Below are 19,045 nucleotides of genomic sequence, written 5' to 3'. Positions count from 1 at the left end.
ATAAAATAGATCGAACTTAATAAATCAAAATTTGTTAGTATGTAAATTTATTTTTATAAGATCTAGACGTAGCATTTCTAAAATAATAGTTGAAATATATGTATATATATATATATATAAAAGATCTTGTAATCAAATATTAATTAGAAACTTGATAAAACGAATGGGAATGCACTAACGGCCGTAAAGATTGTATAAAGTTAATACCATTACGAAAGCCAGCAAGAATTAATTATTCCATTAAACAAAATCCGATGGTCGTAATTTGTTGTGAAAAGTAAGAAAGAGCAATACACAAATCTAATGGTCACGATTCGATGAATCTAGTTTAGTCCACTTTCACTTATTGGGGACCAGGACTGGGAGGGACATCCATAGCCCATAGGGGTGATGAACCTCGTGGGCATCAAAGTGGATACGCCGATGTTTGACGCGTGGCTAAATAATGGATGGATCTTACGTGCTTACTAAACTGACGAACTGTACAAAGCCAACAGGATAGATAATGCTGTTTACACAGCACCAACTCCGCTACAGAACCGCCTTGAACTACACCGACCACACCCCTCTCCATTTATATCAAGCATCTCTATCCCTGTCTCTCAGTCCAGCATCTCTCGCTGTATCAAATGGAACCCAAACCTAGAAATGCTGCCCTTTTTACCCTCACCATTTTCTTCTTCTTTCTCTCCACTTCTTCCTCGACCTCACTTCTTTACCAAACCCTTGTTCTCAACCCGCTTTCAACCACCCCACACTCCCTCTCATGGCCCGAATCCGAGTCCGAATCCCTCGTTTCAGACTCCACTGCCGCCACCACCACACTCGAATTGCACCACTTGGACTCATTGTCCCTCAACAAAACTCCCGAGCAACTCTTCCACCTCAGGCTCCAACGCGACGCTTTCAGAGTCAAGGCTCTGACTTCACTCGCAGCCGTTGGGAACGGGAGTCGCCCCCGCGGTTCTGGGTTCAGCAGCTCCGTCATATCCGGGCTCGCACAGGGTAGCGGCGAGTACTTCACTCGCATCGGCGTGGGCACTCCCCCCAAGTACGTCTACATGGTGCTGGATACCGGAAGCGACGTCGTCTGGGTCCAGTGCGCTCCATGTAGAAAATGCTACACCCAGGTCGATCCGCTTTTCGATCCGAGGAAGTCCAGATCCTTCGCCGGGATCTCCTGTGGGTCGCCCTTGTGCCTAAAGCTCGACTCTCCGGGCTGCAACTCACGCAAAACGTGTCTCTACCAAGTATCCTACGGCGACGGATCGTTCACTACGGGCGACTTCTCCACCGAAACGCTGACGTTCCGGGGAACCCGGGTGGGACGCGTGGCGCTCGGTTGTGGCCACAATAACCAGGGCCTGTTCGTGGGTGCTGCGGGGTTGTTGGGCCTCGGACGGGGAAGGTTATCATTTCCGACCCAAACCGGCCGCCGGTTCAACCGGAAATTTTCATACTGCTTGGTAGACCGCTCCGCCTCGTCTAGGCCGTCCTCGGTAGTGTTCGGAGATCCGGCAGTTTCACGGACCGCCCGGTTCACTCCCTTGCTCGCGAACCCTAAGCTCGACACATTTTACTACGTCGAACTCCTCGGGATCAGCGTCGGTGGAACACCGGTCCGCGGCATCAGCGCTTCGTTTTTCAAACTCGACCGGACTGGGAACGGTGGGGTAATCATCGATTCGGGCACGTCCGTAACCCGCCTCACACGACCCGCATACAATGCCTTGAGAGACGCATTCCGGACCGGTACATCAACTCTGAAGCGGGCACAAGATTTCTCATTGTTCGATACGTGTTACGACTTGTCTGGAAAAACGGAGGTGAAGGTACCGACGGTGGTGTTGCATTTTCGAGGTGCCGACGTTGCGTTACCGGCAACGAATTATCTCATCCCAGTTGACAGTGATGGGACCTTTTGCTTTGCGTTTGCGGGAACAATGAGCGGGTTGTCGATTGTGGGGAATATCCAGCAGCAGGGATTCCGCGTCGTGTTTGATTTGGCGGGTTCGCGGGTCGGATTTGCTCCGCGTGGCTGCGCCTGATTATTGATTGGGGCATGCGTGATTGTAGTGAGAAATGGGAAAGCCTTTTGAGTTTCTTTTGTTTGTTTAGTTGTAAAAAGGAGAAAAGAATCTTTCTCGGATTTGAATTTGGATACATGAGTAAAAGACAAAAGCAAAGAGAGAGAGAGAAGGGAAAAGAACCCGTAACCGAGATGTACGGTGCACGTGGAGTCTGTTGGGGGTTATCTCGTCATAATTAGCAGGTCTGATATGGTGGTAATTACACACCAGAAGTACTTTTTGTATTTTATTAATTAAGCTTGGATTTAAGTTGTGAATTTAAATTGCAAGTTGGGAAATCAGAAACATGCGTGAAGTTAATTAAACAGGTTAAAAAAAATAATGATGTGTCATTTATTATATTTAAGTAGTTGTTTATTTAAATGATAATTATATAAAATTATTTAAGTCATTTATTAGTTTGCATTCCAAGTATAGTAGGGCACGATCAAACTTACATGTCATGTTATTTAGTTATAAAAATAAGACGAAAATCTTGTTAATAGTAATTTGATAATTTGTAAATAATATTAGATTTTTATAAAATTTTAAAAAATTAGAAAAAAGCCGAATAAAAAAAATTATAAAATCATAAGAGAATTAAAATATAATTTTTATTTGAAGATTTAAAAAAATTGAATTATTTTTATATTTGATTTAGACGTTTGTAAAATTTATAATGATAGTATAATGATTGGATGAAAAAAATTAAAACAAAAAATTGGAAAAAAATAATGTGAGGTACGAATTTAAGATATGTAAATTTTTTTTAACACATTTTTTAGGTATGATTTATTTATTTTATTAGGAATTTCTCTATTTATAATTTGTATAAATTATTTTTTATTTGTTTTTAAATTATATTTAAATATTGAGATAAGATAAAAAGGATTTTAAAATTTTATGAAACCAAATCAAGCCTAAGGAGAGTTTTAGATAAGTTAAGAGCCTTGGGATTGATTCTAATGTATCAGTAAACTTTCCTCATTATTATTATTTTTTGTGTTTTCTAAAACGTAAAACGTATGTGAATTGATGGGGGCAGTAATAAATAAATTACATTAAATATTGAATAAATAATTATTTATATCTCTCGGAAGGCAGGAAGTGGGAAGTTTCCATCAGCGGTGGTGTTTAATAATTTTAATGCGGTAGTGAGAAAGAAGTGGAAAAAGCAGTGTTAACCAATAATGGCATTGATTTGTAAGAGGGGTGGGAAGCAAGTTGGCACAAAATGGGAGGAAGGTTAAGCACATGGCTAACCAATAATGGCATTGATTTGTAAGAGGGGTGGGAAGCAAGTTGGCACAAAATGGGAGGAAGGTTAAGCACATGGCTTTTCTAAGTGTTTGAATCTACTTTTATATCTCGATGATGAAAATTATGTTTGTTTGGCACCCATTTTCTGTACAATCACGCTTCTTTTTCTTTCCTTTTCTTGGCGTGTCATTCAATTCCACCCACCCACTTTGTTATTAAGGTATTGCCCCTTGCCAACCAGGTTTTAGTACAGGAAAGCTGTTGAGAATAAATTTTATATTGTCTGTAAATAAGATCTTGAGTATATTTATAAGTAATGTGTAAATTTTTTTTATTGAACCGATTTTATAATATGAATTAGACCCATAAATTTTTTCATGATATGAAAGGCTGGGGCTACACTACTACTTGGAGACAAGAACAAAGAAAAATACTGGTCTGAAAGCTATTCCTTGTCCCTCGTCATCATGCTTTTATGCTTTGGATGTGCTTTGCAAACATGGTATGTCTGTAGATTTTACTTGTATCCTATGTCGGCAGTGATCGGAGCAGTGATCCCTACATATATATATATATATATATATATATTTCAATATATATATTTGCCACCTGATGACACTTGATCCCTATATATATATATATATATATATTTCAATATATAAAGAAAGAAAAAGTAGATGTACGGAGCAGTGAGTCCAAAAGGAGGCCACCAACACTATGTAGGCTGTCCAAAGTGCAAAGCAAAATCATCTTCTTTACTTTAAATAGTGGTGGACTCAAGCTGTGTGACGGACATAAAATCCCACTTATATGAGCATTGTTGCTATAATTTTCCTTTTTCTTTGTATATCATTGCAATGTCTTATACCAAATATCTCTTATCCCTTCATTTGGTATAAGAGAATGGTATTCAACTATAGTCTTCTTATGTATGTTGTTCGGGTAAAATGAATGCTTGTGCAAGGCCCACCAAAAGTCTATAGAAGACTGAAATCCACTATATTATGCGGAATGGAAGACATAAAGTAAGGAAGTAACATAAAACTGAAAGATAGACTAGAAGAGGAGAATGAGATAGGAGAGGAGATGGGTTGACTTGTAGAGAGCTTAGTGAGAATATAGAGCTTGTGCCAGACTCAACTTATAGTGGATTTTACACTCCAAACCTATGGACGTAAGTTTTAGTGCCAAACTACATTTATATTGGTCTTCTTTATATTTTTTGATTTAATCTTTTATTCTTAAATAAGCCATGAGTGAGTATTCCTTACACATCACCGCCACACCATTACAGCGTTAGAGGAGAGGAAAACTCAACTATGCTGTGGACATTTAATCGTAACCGAAAAATACATCAATATATGTATATGTGTGCTCATACATGCATATATAAATATATATATATATAGTCATCCTCACTATAAATTAAAGCTAGCATTCCAATATTGGAATATTGGCCCAATAAGTGAAAAGACATTTTATGGTTTTAGAAGGACTAAGCCCAACAGGCCCATGGACTACAACCAGCTTCTTAAGGAGCATTGATCCTTGCTGTCTTTGGGATTCGGCTCTTGTGAATTTTATTAGCTATAAATCCCATGCTACGTGCCACATGTCAAACTTCTTTTATCCAAAAATAAAAATAAAAATATAATAAATTAGAGCTCGCGTGTGAGATGAACTAAAAGAAAAGTATAGATTATTATTATTAGAAAATTTAGGAAGTTTGACTTCAAGTTAGGTAAGTTGTTGGTGCGTGGCGACATTGATTTGATGAGGGAAGGCCAGTGCAGCTGAGGAGCATATGGACCAGGGTGGCTCAGTCGAAGGCACGGCCCGGATTGATTACACAATACTAAAAATTTCATTTTAATTTATTATTATAATTTTATTAAATTCACTTATAAAATATAATAAATAATTTAACTTTTTCAAATTTTAATACAAAATTAATATTAAAAAATTATATTATAACAATATTTTATTCATTAATATTTAAAACATCTCATCTCATCTCATATCATCTATATAAGCAAACGGGGCCTAAGTTGACATGGACCTTGTGGGTTAATCGTCATTTTCTATTAAACTAGTACGGAGAATACATGCTTCATTTTCTCTACTTAAGATAATTTTACTTTAATCACAAAAAAATTATGTTACACACAATCCTTATTATAAGAACACGAATTTATCAAATTTGCTTCTAATGTATTCCCTATATTATAGAATTACATACACTGCCAAAAAAAAAAAAAAAAAAAAAAAATTCTATTCTTGCTTGAGAAAGATGCCAAAGCTATTAACTAGTAGAGAGTTTTAGGGAGTTCAAGTCCCGTGTATTCATTTTGTAAAAAAGTATGATCTATTATTAAAAAAATATTTATTTTCATGTGAATTCTAAATTTATCTACTTTTTTCAAAAATAATGCACAAGACTTTCACACCCTAGGAATGTAAATATAATTTCTCATTTAATAAATTTATAAAATTAAGTTTTTCAAAAATTGAAATCTTACTTTAAAAAAAAGTATCAAATTGAAATTCTTGTTAAAAAAATGGTATGGATACTATGTGAATTAAATGTAATCAATTTAATAGTACTAAAATGGGTAAAATATTAAAGGCCTAGAAGAGTATAGCCTAAGGGGGGAGATTCTATCATTAGAAGATAAAAGAAGGGGAGACAAATAAGGGACAAGAGAAAAGAGGGTATCAAAAAAAAAAAACAAATATAATTTCTCATTTAATAAATTTATAAAATTAAGTTTTTCAAAAAATTGAAAGCTCACTTTAAAAAAAAAATACCAAAATGAAGATCTAGTTAAAAATTTTTTACGGATATTATGTGAATTAACAGTAATAAATCTAATAGCACTAAAATAGATAAAATATACAAGACCTAGAAAAGCTTAACCCAAAGGGGGAGATCCCATCATTAGAAGATAAAGGAAGACAGAGAATGAGAGACAAAGAGGGGACAAGAGAAAGGAGGACGTTAAGAGAAAGGGATGAGAAGAAGAAATGAGAGTGGAGGAAAGAGAGAATGTCAGACACGCAAAGAAAAGACTGTCAATTCTCACCACTCCTTAAGGATACGTGAGAAGAGGAGCACACAGAAAGAGAGGATAGATAAAATGAAACAACCAGAAGATTTTAGAGGTTTTTTCACTTCTTCTTCAACTTCTTCAATTTGAGGAAACAGGCTCCAACAGGAAGAGATTCTATAGCAAATATATTCTTATTATAATGGATATTTCCTCTCCAAAAATCTAGTGGACTTAGGCTTTATGCCGAAGAACGTAAATTTATATGTCTCATTCTTTTTTACATTTTCAATATTTATTTTTCATTCCCTATTATAGATGTACATGCAGTCGTATAGGACCAAACTGGGGGCTCCAGATTACACCGATCGGGACCTAAATCATCATAGTAGGTCAGGAATTATTCTTTTTCCTCTTATTTTCCCCTTACGGACTGTTGTGTGATTTTTGATATTGACAATTGAATTTGAATGAGTAAAAGATACCAGACCCAAAAGAGTCTAGCTCAAGGAGAAAGATTCTATCACTAGAAGATAAAGGAAGAGAGAGGAAGAGGAGACAAGGGGGAACTAGGGAAAGAAAGGTGTCAAGAGAAATGGATGAAACGAAAAAAAAATGAGAATGTTGAGAGAAGAGATGGTGTTAAACATTCAAAGGAAAGATGACCAATTCTCACAACTCTTGAGGGGTACGCAAAAAGGAAACAAACAGAAGACTTCAGAGGATCTTTTGACTTTTTCTTCAACTTCTTCAACATGAGGAAATAGACCCAAGCGAGAAGAAATTTTTCAGTAAATATATTCGAGATCTCCACCGTACAGTGAGAAAAGAGAGGTTATGAAAGATTGTAAAATAAGCTTATTATATTGGATATTTCCTTCCAAAAAATCATGTGGATGTAGGCTTTATATTGAACCACATAAAACTGTGTATTTCCATCTCTTTTATATTCTTAATATTTATTTTTCATTTTCTGCAATCGATGTATGTACAATCGTACCAAACCACGTCGGGGTCTCTAGACTAGATTGTTCAATGCCTAAATCGTCATAATGGGTCGGGAAATGATTATTTCTCTTATTTCAGAATATTGTGTTATTTTTTACAATAATAGTTGGAATAAAATGTGTAAAATATTATATGCCCAGAAGAGTCCAACCCAAGAGGAGAGATCTCATCACTAGAAGATAAAGAAAGAGAGAGAAATGAGAGACAAGAAGGGGACAAGGGAGGGGAGGTGTCATGAGAAAGGGACAAGAAGAAAAAAGGAGAAAGTGAAGAGAAGAGAGGATGTCACACACTTAAAAGAAATGCGGTCAATCCTCATCACTCCTAAGGGGCAGGCAAAAGGACGGGACAGATAAAAGGAAATGATCAGAAGTTTTTTCGACTTCTTTAACTTTGACTTCTTTTTTAACTTCTTCAAATTAAAGAAAGGAGTCCAGCAAGAAGAGATTTTCTAACAAATATATTCGAAATCTCCACTATATAGTGAGAAAAATAATGTTGAAGAAACTACAAAACAAACTTATTATAATAGATATTCATTCACAAAAAATCTCGTAGACGTAGGCTTTATGTCAAACCACATGAATTTGTGTCTTCCTCACTTTTACATTATCAGTATTTATTTTTATTCCCTACCATGGACGTACGCATAGTCGCACTAGAGTACGCTTAGGGATTCATACTATATTGATCGAGGCCCAGATCGTCATAGCGGGTCGGGATTGACCCTTTCTCCCATGTTGGACTATTGTGCGATTTTTGATATTAACAATTGGATTGAAATGGATAAAATATACCATGTCCAAAAGAGCCTAGTCCAAGGGGGAGATCCCACTATTAGAAGATAAAGAAAGATAGATGAAAGATAAAGAGGAGATAAGGAAAATGATGGTGTCAGGAGAAAGAGACGAGAATAAAAGATAAGAAAATAGAAAAAAGAGAGGATGTCAAACACACAAAAGACTGCAAATATAATTTCTCATTTAATAAATTTATAAAATTAAGTTTCTCAAAAATTGAAAGCTCACTTTACAAAAAAAAGTACCAAATTGAAATTCTTGTTAAAAAGTTGGTATGGATATTTTGTGAATTAAATGTAATAAATTTAATAACACTAAAATGGGTAAAATATACAAGGTCCAAAAGAGCTTAACCTAATGAGGGAGATTTCATTATTAGAAGATAAAGGAAGACAGAGGAAGGAGAGACAAAGATGGGACAAAGGAAAGGAAGGTGTCAAAAGAAAGGAACATGAAGAAAAAAGGAAAGTGAAGAGAAGAAAGGACGTCTGACATATAAAGGAGGGACGACCAATTCTCACCACTTCCTAAGTGCACGTGAGAAGAGGGGCACGTGAAAAGACGGGATAGATAAAAGGAAACAACCAGACGATTTCAGGGGTTTTTCCACTTCTTCTTCAGCTTTTTCAACTTAAGGAAACGAGCTCCAACAGGAAGAGATTCTGCAGCAAATATGTTCTTATTATAATGGATATTCCCTTCCTAAAAACCATGTAGACGTAGGTTTTATGCTGTACCACGTAAATCTGTGTGTCTCATTTTCTTTTACAGTCTCAATATTTATTTTCTATTTCTTGCATGAACGTACGTGCAGTCGCACAGCACCACTCTAGGGGCTCTAACTTACATTGATCGAGTCCCAAATCGTGATAGTGGGCCGAGAATGACTCTTTTTCCCTTCTTGACTATTGTGTAATTTTTGACATTAACAGTTAGATTGGAATGAGTGAAATGTAGTAGGCCTAAAAGAACCCAGCCCAAAGGAGAGATCTGATCACTAGAAGATAAAAAGAAGAGAGTGGAATGAGAGATAAGAAGGGGACTAGGGAAATGAGGGTGTTAAGAGAAAGGGATGTGAAGAATAAAAAAGAAGAAAGTGGAGAGAAGAAAGAATGCAAGGTACGAAAACAAAAAACGGCCAATCCTCACTACTCCCTAAGGGCACGCGAGAAGAGAGGAACACAAAAATGAGATAGATAGACAATTTCAGGGGGATTTTTTTTTTTTTTTATACTTTTTCTTCAGTTTCTTCAACCTGAGCAAATGGGCTCCAGCGAGAAGGAATTCTTTTACAAATTTATTCGAAATCTCCACTATATAATGAGAAAAGAAATGTTATGAAAGATTATAAAACAAGCTTATTATGCTGGATATTCTCTCCCCGAAAATTTTGTGGACGTAGGCTTTATACATAAACTACGTAAATATGTGTCTCTCTCTATTTTACATTCTCATGATTTATTTTCCATTTCTTGTCATGGACATATGTACAGTTGCACCAGACCATGCCGAGGTCCTCAGACTACACCGATCAAGGCCCAATTGTCATAGTGGGCTAGGAATGATTATTTTTCCCATTCCAGACTATTGTACAATTTTTGACATTAATAGTTAGATTGGAATGGATAAAATATACAGACCTAGAAGAGCTTAACCCAAACGGGGAGATCCCATCACTAGAAGACAAAGGAAGAGAGAGAAACATGAGACAAGGTGGAGATAAGGAAAAGGAGGGTGTCAGGAGAAAAGGACGAGAAAAAAAAAGAAAAAGTGAAGAGAAGAGAGGATGTCACAAACTCAAAGGAAATGCGACTAATCCTCATCACTCCTAAGGGGCATGCGAAAAGAGGAGCCAAATAAAAGGAAATAGACAGACGATTATGGGAAGATTTTTCGACTTCTTGTTCAGCTTCTTCAACATGAGGAAAGGAGGTTTAGCGAGAAGTGATTCCATAGAAAATATACTCAAGATATCCGTTGTACAGTAAGAAAAGATAGGCTATGAGAAACTACAAAACAAACTTATTATAGTAGATATTTCTTGCCAAAAAACTCTATGTACGTAGGCTTTATGTCAAACCACGTAAATTTGTGTCTCCCTTACTTTTACATTTTCAGTATTTATTTTTTATTCCCTAATATAGAAGTACGCATAACTGTATCAGAGCATGCTTGGAGATCCAGACTACACTGATTGATACTCAGATTGTCATAGTAGGTCGAGAATGACTCTTTCACCCCTTTTGGACTGTTGTGCCATTTTTGATATTAATAGTTGATTGGAATGGGTAAAATATACCAGGCATAGAAGAGCCTAGTCCAAGGGGGGAGATCCCATTACCCGAACACAAAGAGAGATAAAAGAAATGAGACAAAGAGAAGATAAGGAAAATGAGGGTATCAGGAGAAAGAGACGAGAATAAAAAAGAAGAAAGTGGATAGAAGATAGGATGTCAGATATGCAAAGGAAGGCGGTCAATTCTCACCATTCCTTAGGGACACACGAAAAGATAGGTAGATAAAATAAACGATTAGACGATTTCGGGAGAATTTTTCGACTTTTTCGATTTCGACTTCTTTTTCAACTTTTTCAACCTGAAAAAAGAGGCTCCAGCTAGAAGAGACTCTCCAACAAATATATTCATGATCTCCACTGTAAATTGAGAAAAGAGAGGTTATGGGAGACTATAAAATAACTTTATTATAGTGGATATTCCTCCCCAAAAACCGTATGGATATAGGTTTTATGACCAACTATTTAAATTTGTTTGTCTCTTTCTCTTTCATATTCTCAGTATTTATTTTTCATTTCCTATCATGGACGTACGCACAACCGCATCGGACCACATTGGGGGCTCCTGATCACACCAATCGAGGCCCAAATCCTTATAGTGGACCAGAATGACTATTTTTTCCATTTCGGACTGTTGTGCGATTTTTTACACTAACAATTAGACTGAAATAGGTAAAGGATATAAGGCCTAGAAGAGCCAAGCCTAAGGGTGAGATTCCATCACTAGAAGACAAATGAAGAGAGAGGAAAGTGATACAAGAAGGGACAAGAGAAAGAAGGGTGTCAGGAGAAAGAAACGAAAATTAAAAAGGAGAAAGTGGAGAGAACAAAGGATGTCAGACACAAAAAGAAAAGATGACCAATCCTCACCACCCTTTAAGGGTATGCGAAAAGAGAGTGTTGATAAAAGAAAACAACCAGATGATTTTGGATAATTTTTTTGACTTCGACTACTTTTTCAGCTTCTTAGAATTGAGAAAATGGGCTTTAGTGAGAAGAGATTTTCTAAAAAATATATTTGAGATCTCCATTGTATAGTGAGAAAAGAGAGGATATAAGAAACTGTAAAAATAGCCTATTATTGCAGATATTCCCTCCCTAAAAATTTCGTGGATGTAAGCTCTATGCCAAACCACGTAAATCTTTGTGTGTCTCACTATTTTACATTTTTAGTATTTATTTTTCATTTCCTAGCATGGACAAACACACAACTACACTGGACCACTCTAGGGGTTCTAAACTACACTGATCGAGGCCCAAATTGTCATAGCGGGCTGGGAATGAATTTTTCTCTCATTCCAGACTATTGTGCGATTTTTGCATTAACAAGTGTACTAGAATAGGTAAAATATATCAGGCCCAGAAAAGCCCAGGCCAAGGGGAAGATCCCATCACTAGAAGACAAAGGAAAAAAGAGAAATGATTGACAAGGAGGGGATAAGAGAAATGAAGGTGTTAGGAGAAAAAGACAGGATTAAAAAAGGAGAAAGTGGAGAGAAGAAAGGGTGTCAGACATGCAAAAGAAAAGTGGTTAATTCTCACCACTTCTTATGGGTATACAAAAAGAAGGGCTCGCGAAAAGAGTGGTCTAATAAAAGGAAACGAATTGATAATTTCGGGAGGATTTTTCGTCTTCTTCGACTTAAATTTCTTCTTCATTTTTTTCAACCTGAGGAAAGAAGATATAGGGAGACGAGATTCTCCAGTAAATATATTCGAGATTTCTACCGGATTGTGAAAAAAAAAAAGACTATAAAAGATTGTAAAACAAGCTTACTATAATGGATATTCCCTCTATAGAAACCCGTGGATGTGGGCTTTATGCCGAATAACGTAAATTTATATGTCTCACTCTCTTTTACATTCTTAGTATTTATTTTTCATTGCTTGCAATGGAAGTATGCATAACTACATCAGACCACGCCGAGGACTACAGACTACACCAATCGAAACCTAGATTGGTATAGCAGGTTGAAAATGACTCTTTCTTCCTTTTCAAACTGTTGTGCGATTTTAGATATTAACAGTTGGACTAGAATGAGTAAACTATACCAGGCCTAAAATATTCTAGATTAAGGGGGGAGATCCCATTATCAGAAGACAAATGAATAGAGAGAAATGAGATATAAGGAGGAGATAAGGGAAACGAGTGTATCAGCAGAAAGGGACAGGAACAGAAAAATGAGAAAATGGTGAGAAGAGATGATGTTAGACACACAAAGGAAGAACGGCCAAGCTTTACCACTTCCTAGGAGCACACAAAAGGAGGGGTAGGCGGAAAATATGGTTGATAAAGGAAATAGCTAGAAGATTTCAAGGGAATTTTTAAACTTCTTTTCCAGCTTTTTCAACCTGAGGAAAAGGGCACCGGCAAGAAGAGATTCTTTAGCTACTATATTCGAGATCTCCAATGTACAGTTAGAAAAAAGAGTCATTGAGAGACAATAAAACAAATTTATTATAGTGAATATTTCTATCCAAAAAATCCCGTGGATATAGACTTTATGACAAACTATCTAAATCTATGTGTCTCACTCTCTTTTATATTCTCAGTGTTTATTTTTCAATTCTTGTCATGGATATATCCATAGCCATACTAGACGACACCAAGGGCTCCAATCTATAACGATCGATACCTATATCATCATAACTTGCTGGGAATGACTCTTTTTATTCTTTTGGACTGTTGTACGATTTTTTGTATGGAATGAGTAAAATATACCTGACCTAGAAAAATTGAGCCCAAAGAGGGGGAGGGATCCCATTACCTGAAGATAAAGGAAGAAAGATGAAAGGGAGACAAAGTATGGATAAGGGAAAGGAGGGTGTTAGGAAAAAAAGATGGAAATAATAAAGGAGAAAGTGCAGAGAAGAGAGGATGTTAGACACACAAATGAAAGGCGATCAATTCTCACCACTCCCTAAAGGCACATAAAAAGAGGGGTAGATAAAATGAAACGGTTAGACGATTTCTAGAGGATTTTTTGACTTCTTCAACTTCTTTTAGATTCTTCAACATGAGAAATGGGGTTCCAATAAGAAGAGATTATCCAACAAATATATTTGATATCTCTACTATACAGTGAAAAAGAGAGGCTATGAAAGAGTATAAAACAAACTTATTATAGTAGATATTCTCTCCCAAAAACTTTGTGGATGTAGGCTTATGACGAACTACATAAATCTATGTGTCTCCCTCTCTTTTACATTCTCGGTATTTATTTTTCATTTTCTACTATGGAAGTAAAGACAACCGTATGAGATTATGCTGGGGGCTCTAGACTACACTGATCGAGTCTCAGATTGTTTTAGTAGGTTGTTATGTGATTTTTGGAATTATCAGTTGGACTGGAATTGGTAAAATATACCAGGCCAAAAAATCTAACCCAAGGGGGAGATCCCATCACTAGAAAACAAAAGAAGAGAAGAAAAATGGAGATAAGGAGGAGATAAGGGAAATAAAGATGTTAAGAGAATTAGACAGGAATAAAAAATGAGAAATTAGAAAGAAGAGAAGATGTCAGACATACAAAGAAAGGGGTCAAGCGAGAAGAAATTATCTTATTCATTCCCAAAAAAACCTGTGGACGTAGGCTTTATGTCAAACCACATGAATTTGTGTCTTTCTCACTTTTACATTCTCAGTATTTATTTTTATTCCCTGCCATAGACGTATGCATAGTCGCACTAGAGCACGTTTAGGGATTTATACTATATTGATTGAGGCCCAGATCGTCATAGCGGGTCGGAAATGACTCTTTCTCTCATTTTGGACTATTGTGCGATTTTTGACATTAATAGTTAGATTGAAATTGATAAAATATACCGTATCCAAAAGAGCCTAGTCCAAGGGGGAGATCCCACTATTAGAAGATAAAGAAATATATATGAAATATAAGGAGGAGATAAGGAAAATGAGGATGTCAGGAGAAAGAAGCGAGAATAAAAAATAAGAAAATAGAAAAAAGAGAGGATGTCAAACACACAAAAGACTGCAAATAAAATTTCTCATTTAATAAATTTATAAAATTAAGTTTCTCAAAAACTGAAAGCTCACTTTACAAAGAAAGTACCAAATTGAAATTTTTGTTAAAAAGTTGGTATGGATATTTTGTGAATTAAATGTAATAAATTTAATATCACTAAAATGGGTAAAATATACAAGGTCCAAAAGAGTTTAACCCAATGAGGGAGATTTCATTATTAGAAGATAAAGGAAAACAGAGGAAGGAGAGACAAAGATGGGACAAAAGAAAGGAGGGTGTCAAAAGAAAGGAACATGGATAGAAAAGGAGAGTGAAGAGAAGAAAGGATGTTTGACACATAAAAAATGGACGACCAATTCTCACTACTTCTAGAGGGCACGTGAGAAGAGGGGATAGATAAAAGGAAACAACTAGACGATTTCAGGGATTTTTCCACTTCTTTTTCAGCTTCTTCAACTTGAGGAAACGAGCTCCAACAGGAAGAGATTCTGCAGCAAATATGTTCTTATTATAATGGATATTCCCTTCCTAAAAACCATGTAGACGTAGGTTTTATGCTGTACTAGGTAAATCTGTGTGTCTCATTTTTTTTTACAGTCTCAATATTTATTTTCTATTTCTTGCATGAACGTACGCGCAGCCGCACAACACCACTCTAGGGGCTCTAAATTATATTCATCGAGGCCCAAATTGTGTAATTTTTGACGTTAACAGTTAGATTGGAATGAGTGAAATATAGCAGGCTCAGAAGAACCCAGCCCAAAGGAGAGATCTCATCACTAGAAGATAAAAAGAAGAGAGTGGAACGAGAGAAAAGAATGAGATTAGGGAAATGAGAATGTTAAGGGAAAGGGATGTGAAGAAAAAAAAAAGAAGAAAGTGGAGAGAAGAAAGAATGCAAGATACGAAATTAAAAAGCGGCCAATCCTCACTGCTCCCTAAGGGCACGCGAGAAGAGAGGCACACAAAAATGAGATAGGTAGACAATTTTGGGGGAATTTTTTTTTTCTTCAATTTCTTCAACCTAAGCAAATTTGCTCCAGCGAGAAGGAATTCTTTTACAAATTTACCCAAAATCTCCACTATATAGTGAGAAAAGAAAGGCTATGAAAGATTGTAAAATAAACTTATTATACTGGATATTCTCTACCTGAAAATTTCGTGGAGGTAGGCTTTATACATAAACTATGTAAATATGTGTGTCTCTCTCTATTTATATTCTCAAGATTTATTTTTCATTTCTTGTCATGGACATATGGACAGTTGCACCAAACCATGCCGAGGTCCTCAGACTATACCGATCAAGACCCAAATCGTCATAGTGGGCCGGGAATGATTATTTTTCTCATTCCAGACTGTTGTGCAAGTTTTGACATTAATAGTTAGATTGGAATGGATAAAATATACAGACCCAGAAGAGCTTAACCCAAGCGGGGAGATTCCATCACTAGAAGACAAAGGAAGAGAGAGGAACATGAGACAAGGTGGGGACAAAGAAAAGGAGGGTGTCAGGAGAAAAGGATGAAAAAAAAGGAGAAAATGAAGAGAAGAGAGGATGTCACACACTCAAAGGAAATGCGACTAATCCTCATCACTCCTAAGGGGCATGTGAAAAGAGGGGCCAAATAAAAGGAAACAGACAGGCGATTATGGGAAGATTTTTCGACTTCTTCAACTTCGACTTCTTGTTCAGCTTCTTCAACATGAGCAATGGAGGTCTAGAGAAGTGATTATCTAGAAAATATATTCGAGATTTTCGTTGTACAGTGAGAAAAGATAGGCTATGAGAAACTACAAAACAAACTTATTATAGTAGATATTCCTTGCCAAAAAACTCCGTAGACGTAGGTTTTATGTCAAATTACGTAAATTTGTGTCTCTCTCACTTTCACATTTTCAGTATTTATTTTTTATTCCCTAATATAGAAGTATGCATAGCTGTATCAGAGCACGCTTGGGGATCCAGACTATATCGATTGAGAATCAGATTATCATAGTAGGCCGAGAATGACCCTTTCTCTCCTTTTGGACTGTTGTGCCATTTTTGACATTAATAGTTGATTGGAATGAATAAAATATACTAGGCGTAGAAGAGCCTAGTCCAAGAGAGGAGATCCCATCACCCGAACACAAAGAAAGATAGAGGAAATAAGACAAAGAGAAGACAAGAAAAATGAGGGTGTTAGGAGAAAGAGACGAGAATAAAAAAGAAGAAAGTGGAGAGAAGATAGGATGTCAGATACACAAAAGAAGGCGGTCAATTCTCACCATTCTTTAGGGACACACGAAAAGATGGTTAGATAAAATAAATGATTAGATGATTTCGGGAGAATTTTTAGACTTCTTTGATTTCGACTTCTTTTTCAACTTCTTCAACCTGAAAAAAGAGGCTCCAGCTAGAAGAGACTTTCCAACAAATATATTTATGATCTTCACTGTTTATAGTGGATATTCCTCCCCAAAAACCCTATGGATATAGGTTTTATGACCAACTACTTAAATTTGTTTGTCTCTCTCTTTTATACTCTCAGTATTTATTTTTCATTTCCTGTCATGGACGCATGCACAACCGCATCGGACCACATTGGTGGCTCCTGATTACACCAATCGAGGCTCAAATCCTCATAGCGAACTAGAATGACTATTTTTTCCATTTTGGACTGTTGTGCGATTTTTTACACTAACAATTGGACTAAAATAGGTAAAATATATAAGGCCTAGAAGAATCAAGCCCAAGGGTGAAATCCCATCACTAGAAGACAATTGAAGAGAGAGGAAAGGGATACAAGAAGGGACAAGAGAAAGAAGGGTGTTAGGAGAAAGAGACGAAAATTAAAAAGGAGAAAGTGGAGAGAAAAAAAGATGTCAGATAGAAAAAGAAAAGATGACCAATCCTTACCACCCTTTAAAGGCACGAGAAAAGAGAGTGTTGATAAAAGAAAACAACAAGATGATTTTGGAGAAATTTTTCGACTTCGACTTCTTCTTCTGCTTCTTTGAACTGAGAAAAGGGGTTCTAGTGAGAAGAGATTTTCCAAAAAATATATTCGATTGTAACAGCCCGCTAGAAATTTAACGGTGAAATTTTTATTGGTTTTAGGAATCTCGTGAAGACCCGATAAATTTTTACGAATCTATTAATCGTATAGTTGATGTTATTACTCACTGTCGTATCAGAAGTGTGTTTTTGATTATTGGAGATAATTAGAAAATTTTAATTGGACACATGGAAAGATTTTAGCCACCTTACTCTTTCAAGTCTACTCTCCACTTTTGGAAAATAGCCTAACCTGATTTTGTGGATATTATTGGATAAAAAAAGAAATATCTTGAGCTAATTTTCGTGAATATTATTGGGTAAAAATATCTTGAGTTGATTTTTATAGATATTATTAGATAAAATTATCTTAATCTGATTTTTGTAGATATTATTGGATAGAAATATCTTGAGATGATCTTTTATAGATATTTTGAATAGGAAAAACCTGCACTCAACTCTCAACTCCAGCCTTATCTTCTTCCATATCTCTTCCATAAGTATGTCCAGCCACCACTCATGAACTTATCTTCATTTACACTTTCCATTAAAAGAATATCAAACACTCTCTCTCGGACAGCTTTTAGGAGTTTTTTTGCACACCCATTCGAAACTTTTGTAAGTGTTTTATCATAAAGTCTCCTTCATATAAGTTGTTCCTTTTTTAGTCTAGTTTACGTGGATATCTTATTTGGTCAATTTGAAAATTATTTGGTCAGTAAAATATTATGTAAACTATAAACAGGTCATTCTGGAAGATAAACTAGAGAATATGTTATAGTTTGGAGTTTTTGACCAAGCTAATGGATAAATATTGGTTCGAAATTTTTATGGAGTATTGTTAACATGTATAAATGATTATTGGTTGAGGATTTTTACATGATTAAAGGTTTTGATGAAAGATTTTCTTAGATTTAGAAACTTAGAAACTGGAAGAGGAAAAACAGATTCTGTTTTGAGAAAGTTTAACTCTTTGGTGGTCTAAACCTATTCCGATGATTTTGATAATTTTATTGGTGGATCCTAAGCATCTTATATACATGTTATATTATTATTTTGAAGATATTTGATGTTAGTTTCAAAGATATGAAATTTTATGCAAAGAGATATTCAGATAAGCCAAAGTGTGGATGTTCTTGGCTAAATTTTTGTTTTGGTTAATGTTTAACCATGTGATCTTGAATTAGAAGCTTATATATGTTTTAGGACATCTTTTTAAATCATGTGATTGTTTGATTTAAAGATCACATCTTTATAAGTTATAGATCAAAAGGTTAATCAAAACAAGTTAGGAACAAAAATCAATGGAAATAGCATATGAGAATTTCGGCCCTATGGAGTTTTAATAGTTGTGATTAGTTTTAAATTTTTCTAAATTGATATTTGAGTTGAGGATAAAATTTACATGAAGCATGTAAATTTTGGTGACTTTTGGAATTAGTATACAAAATCCTTAAGTTATGGGTTAAACGGTCATTTTCCTATATGTAGAGAGTAAAATGGAAATTTTACTCTTTAAGTTAGTATTTTTCATATTTTAATTTA

At 35.7% G+C, this 19,045-nt stretch overlaps 1 protein-coding gene across 1 annotated transcript; it reads left to right on the top strand.

Moving 5' to 3' along the window:
* Positions 1–520: 520 nt before the first annotated feature.
* Positions 521–2,347, top strand: LOC122311311 (aspartyl protease family protein 2). Its single transcript, XM_043125835.1, has one exon. It carries the CDS (start codon positions 630–632, stop codon positions 2,046–2,048), a length of 1,419 nt encoding a protein of 472 aa, XP_042981769.1. The 5' UTR covers positions 521–629; the 3' UTR covers positions 2,049–2,347.
* The last annotated feature ends 16,698 nt before the right edge of the window (positions 2,348–19,045 follow it).

Source organism: Carya illinoinensis, chromosome 1 (assembly GCF_018687715.1).
Source record: "Carya illinoinensis cultivar Pawnee chromosome 1, C.illinoinensisPawnee_v1, whole genome shotgun sequence".
NCBI classification, from domain to species: domain Eukaryota; kingdom Viridiplantae; phylum Streptophyta; class Magnoliopsida; order Fagales; family Juglandaceae; genus Carya; species Carya illinoinensis.
The sequence above is the reverse complement of the archived record's forward strand: the minus strand, read 5'-3'. Positions and strand labels throughout refer to the sequence as shown.

Excerpts from the sequence above, each read along its gene's own strand:
- LOC122311311 (XM_043125835.1), top strand. The coding sequence starts at position 630 with ATGGAACCCAAACCTAGAAATGCTGCCCTTTTTACCCTCACCATTTTC.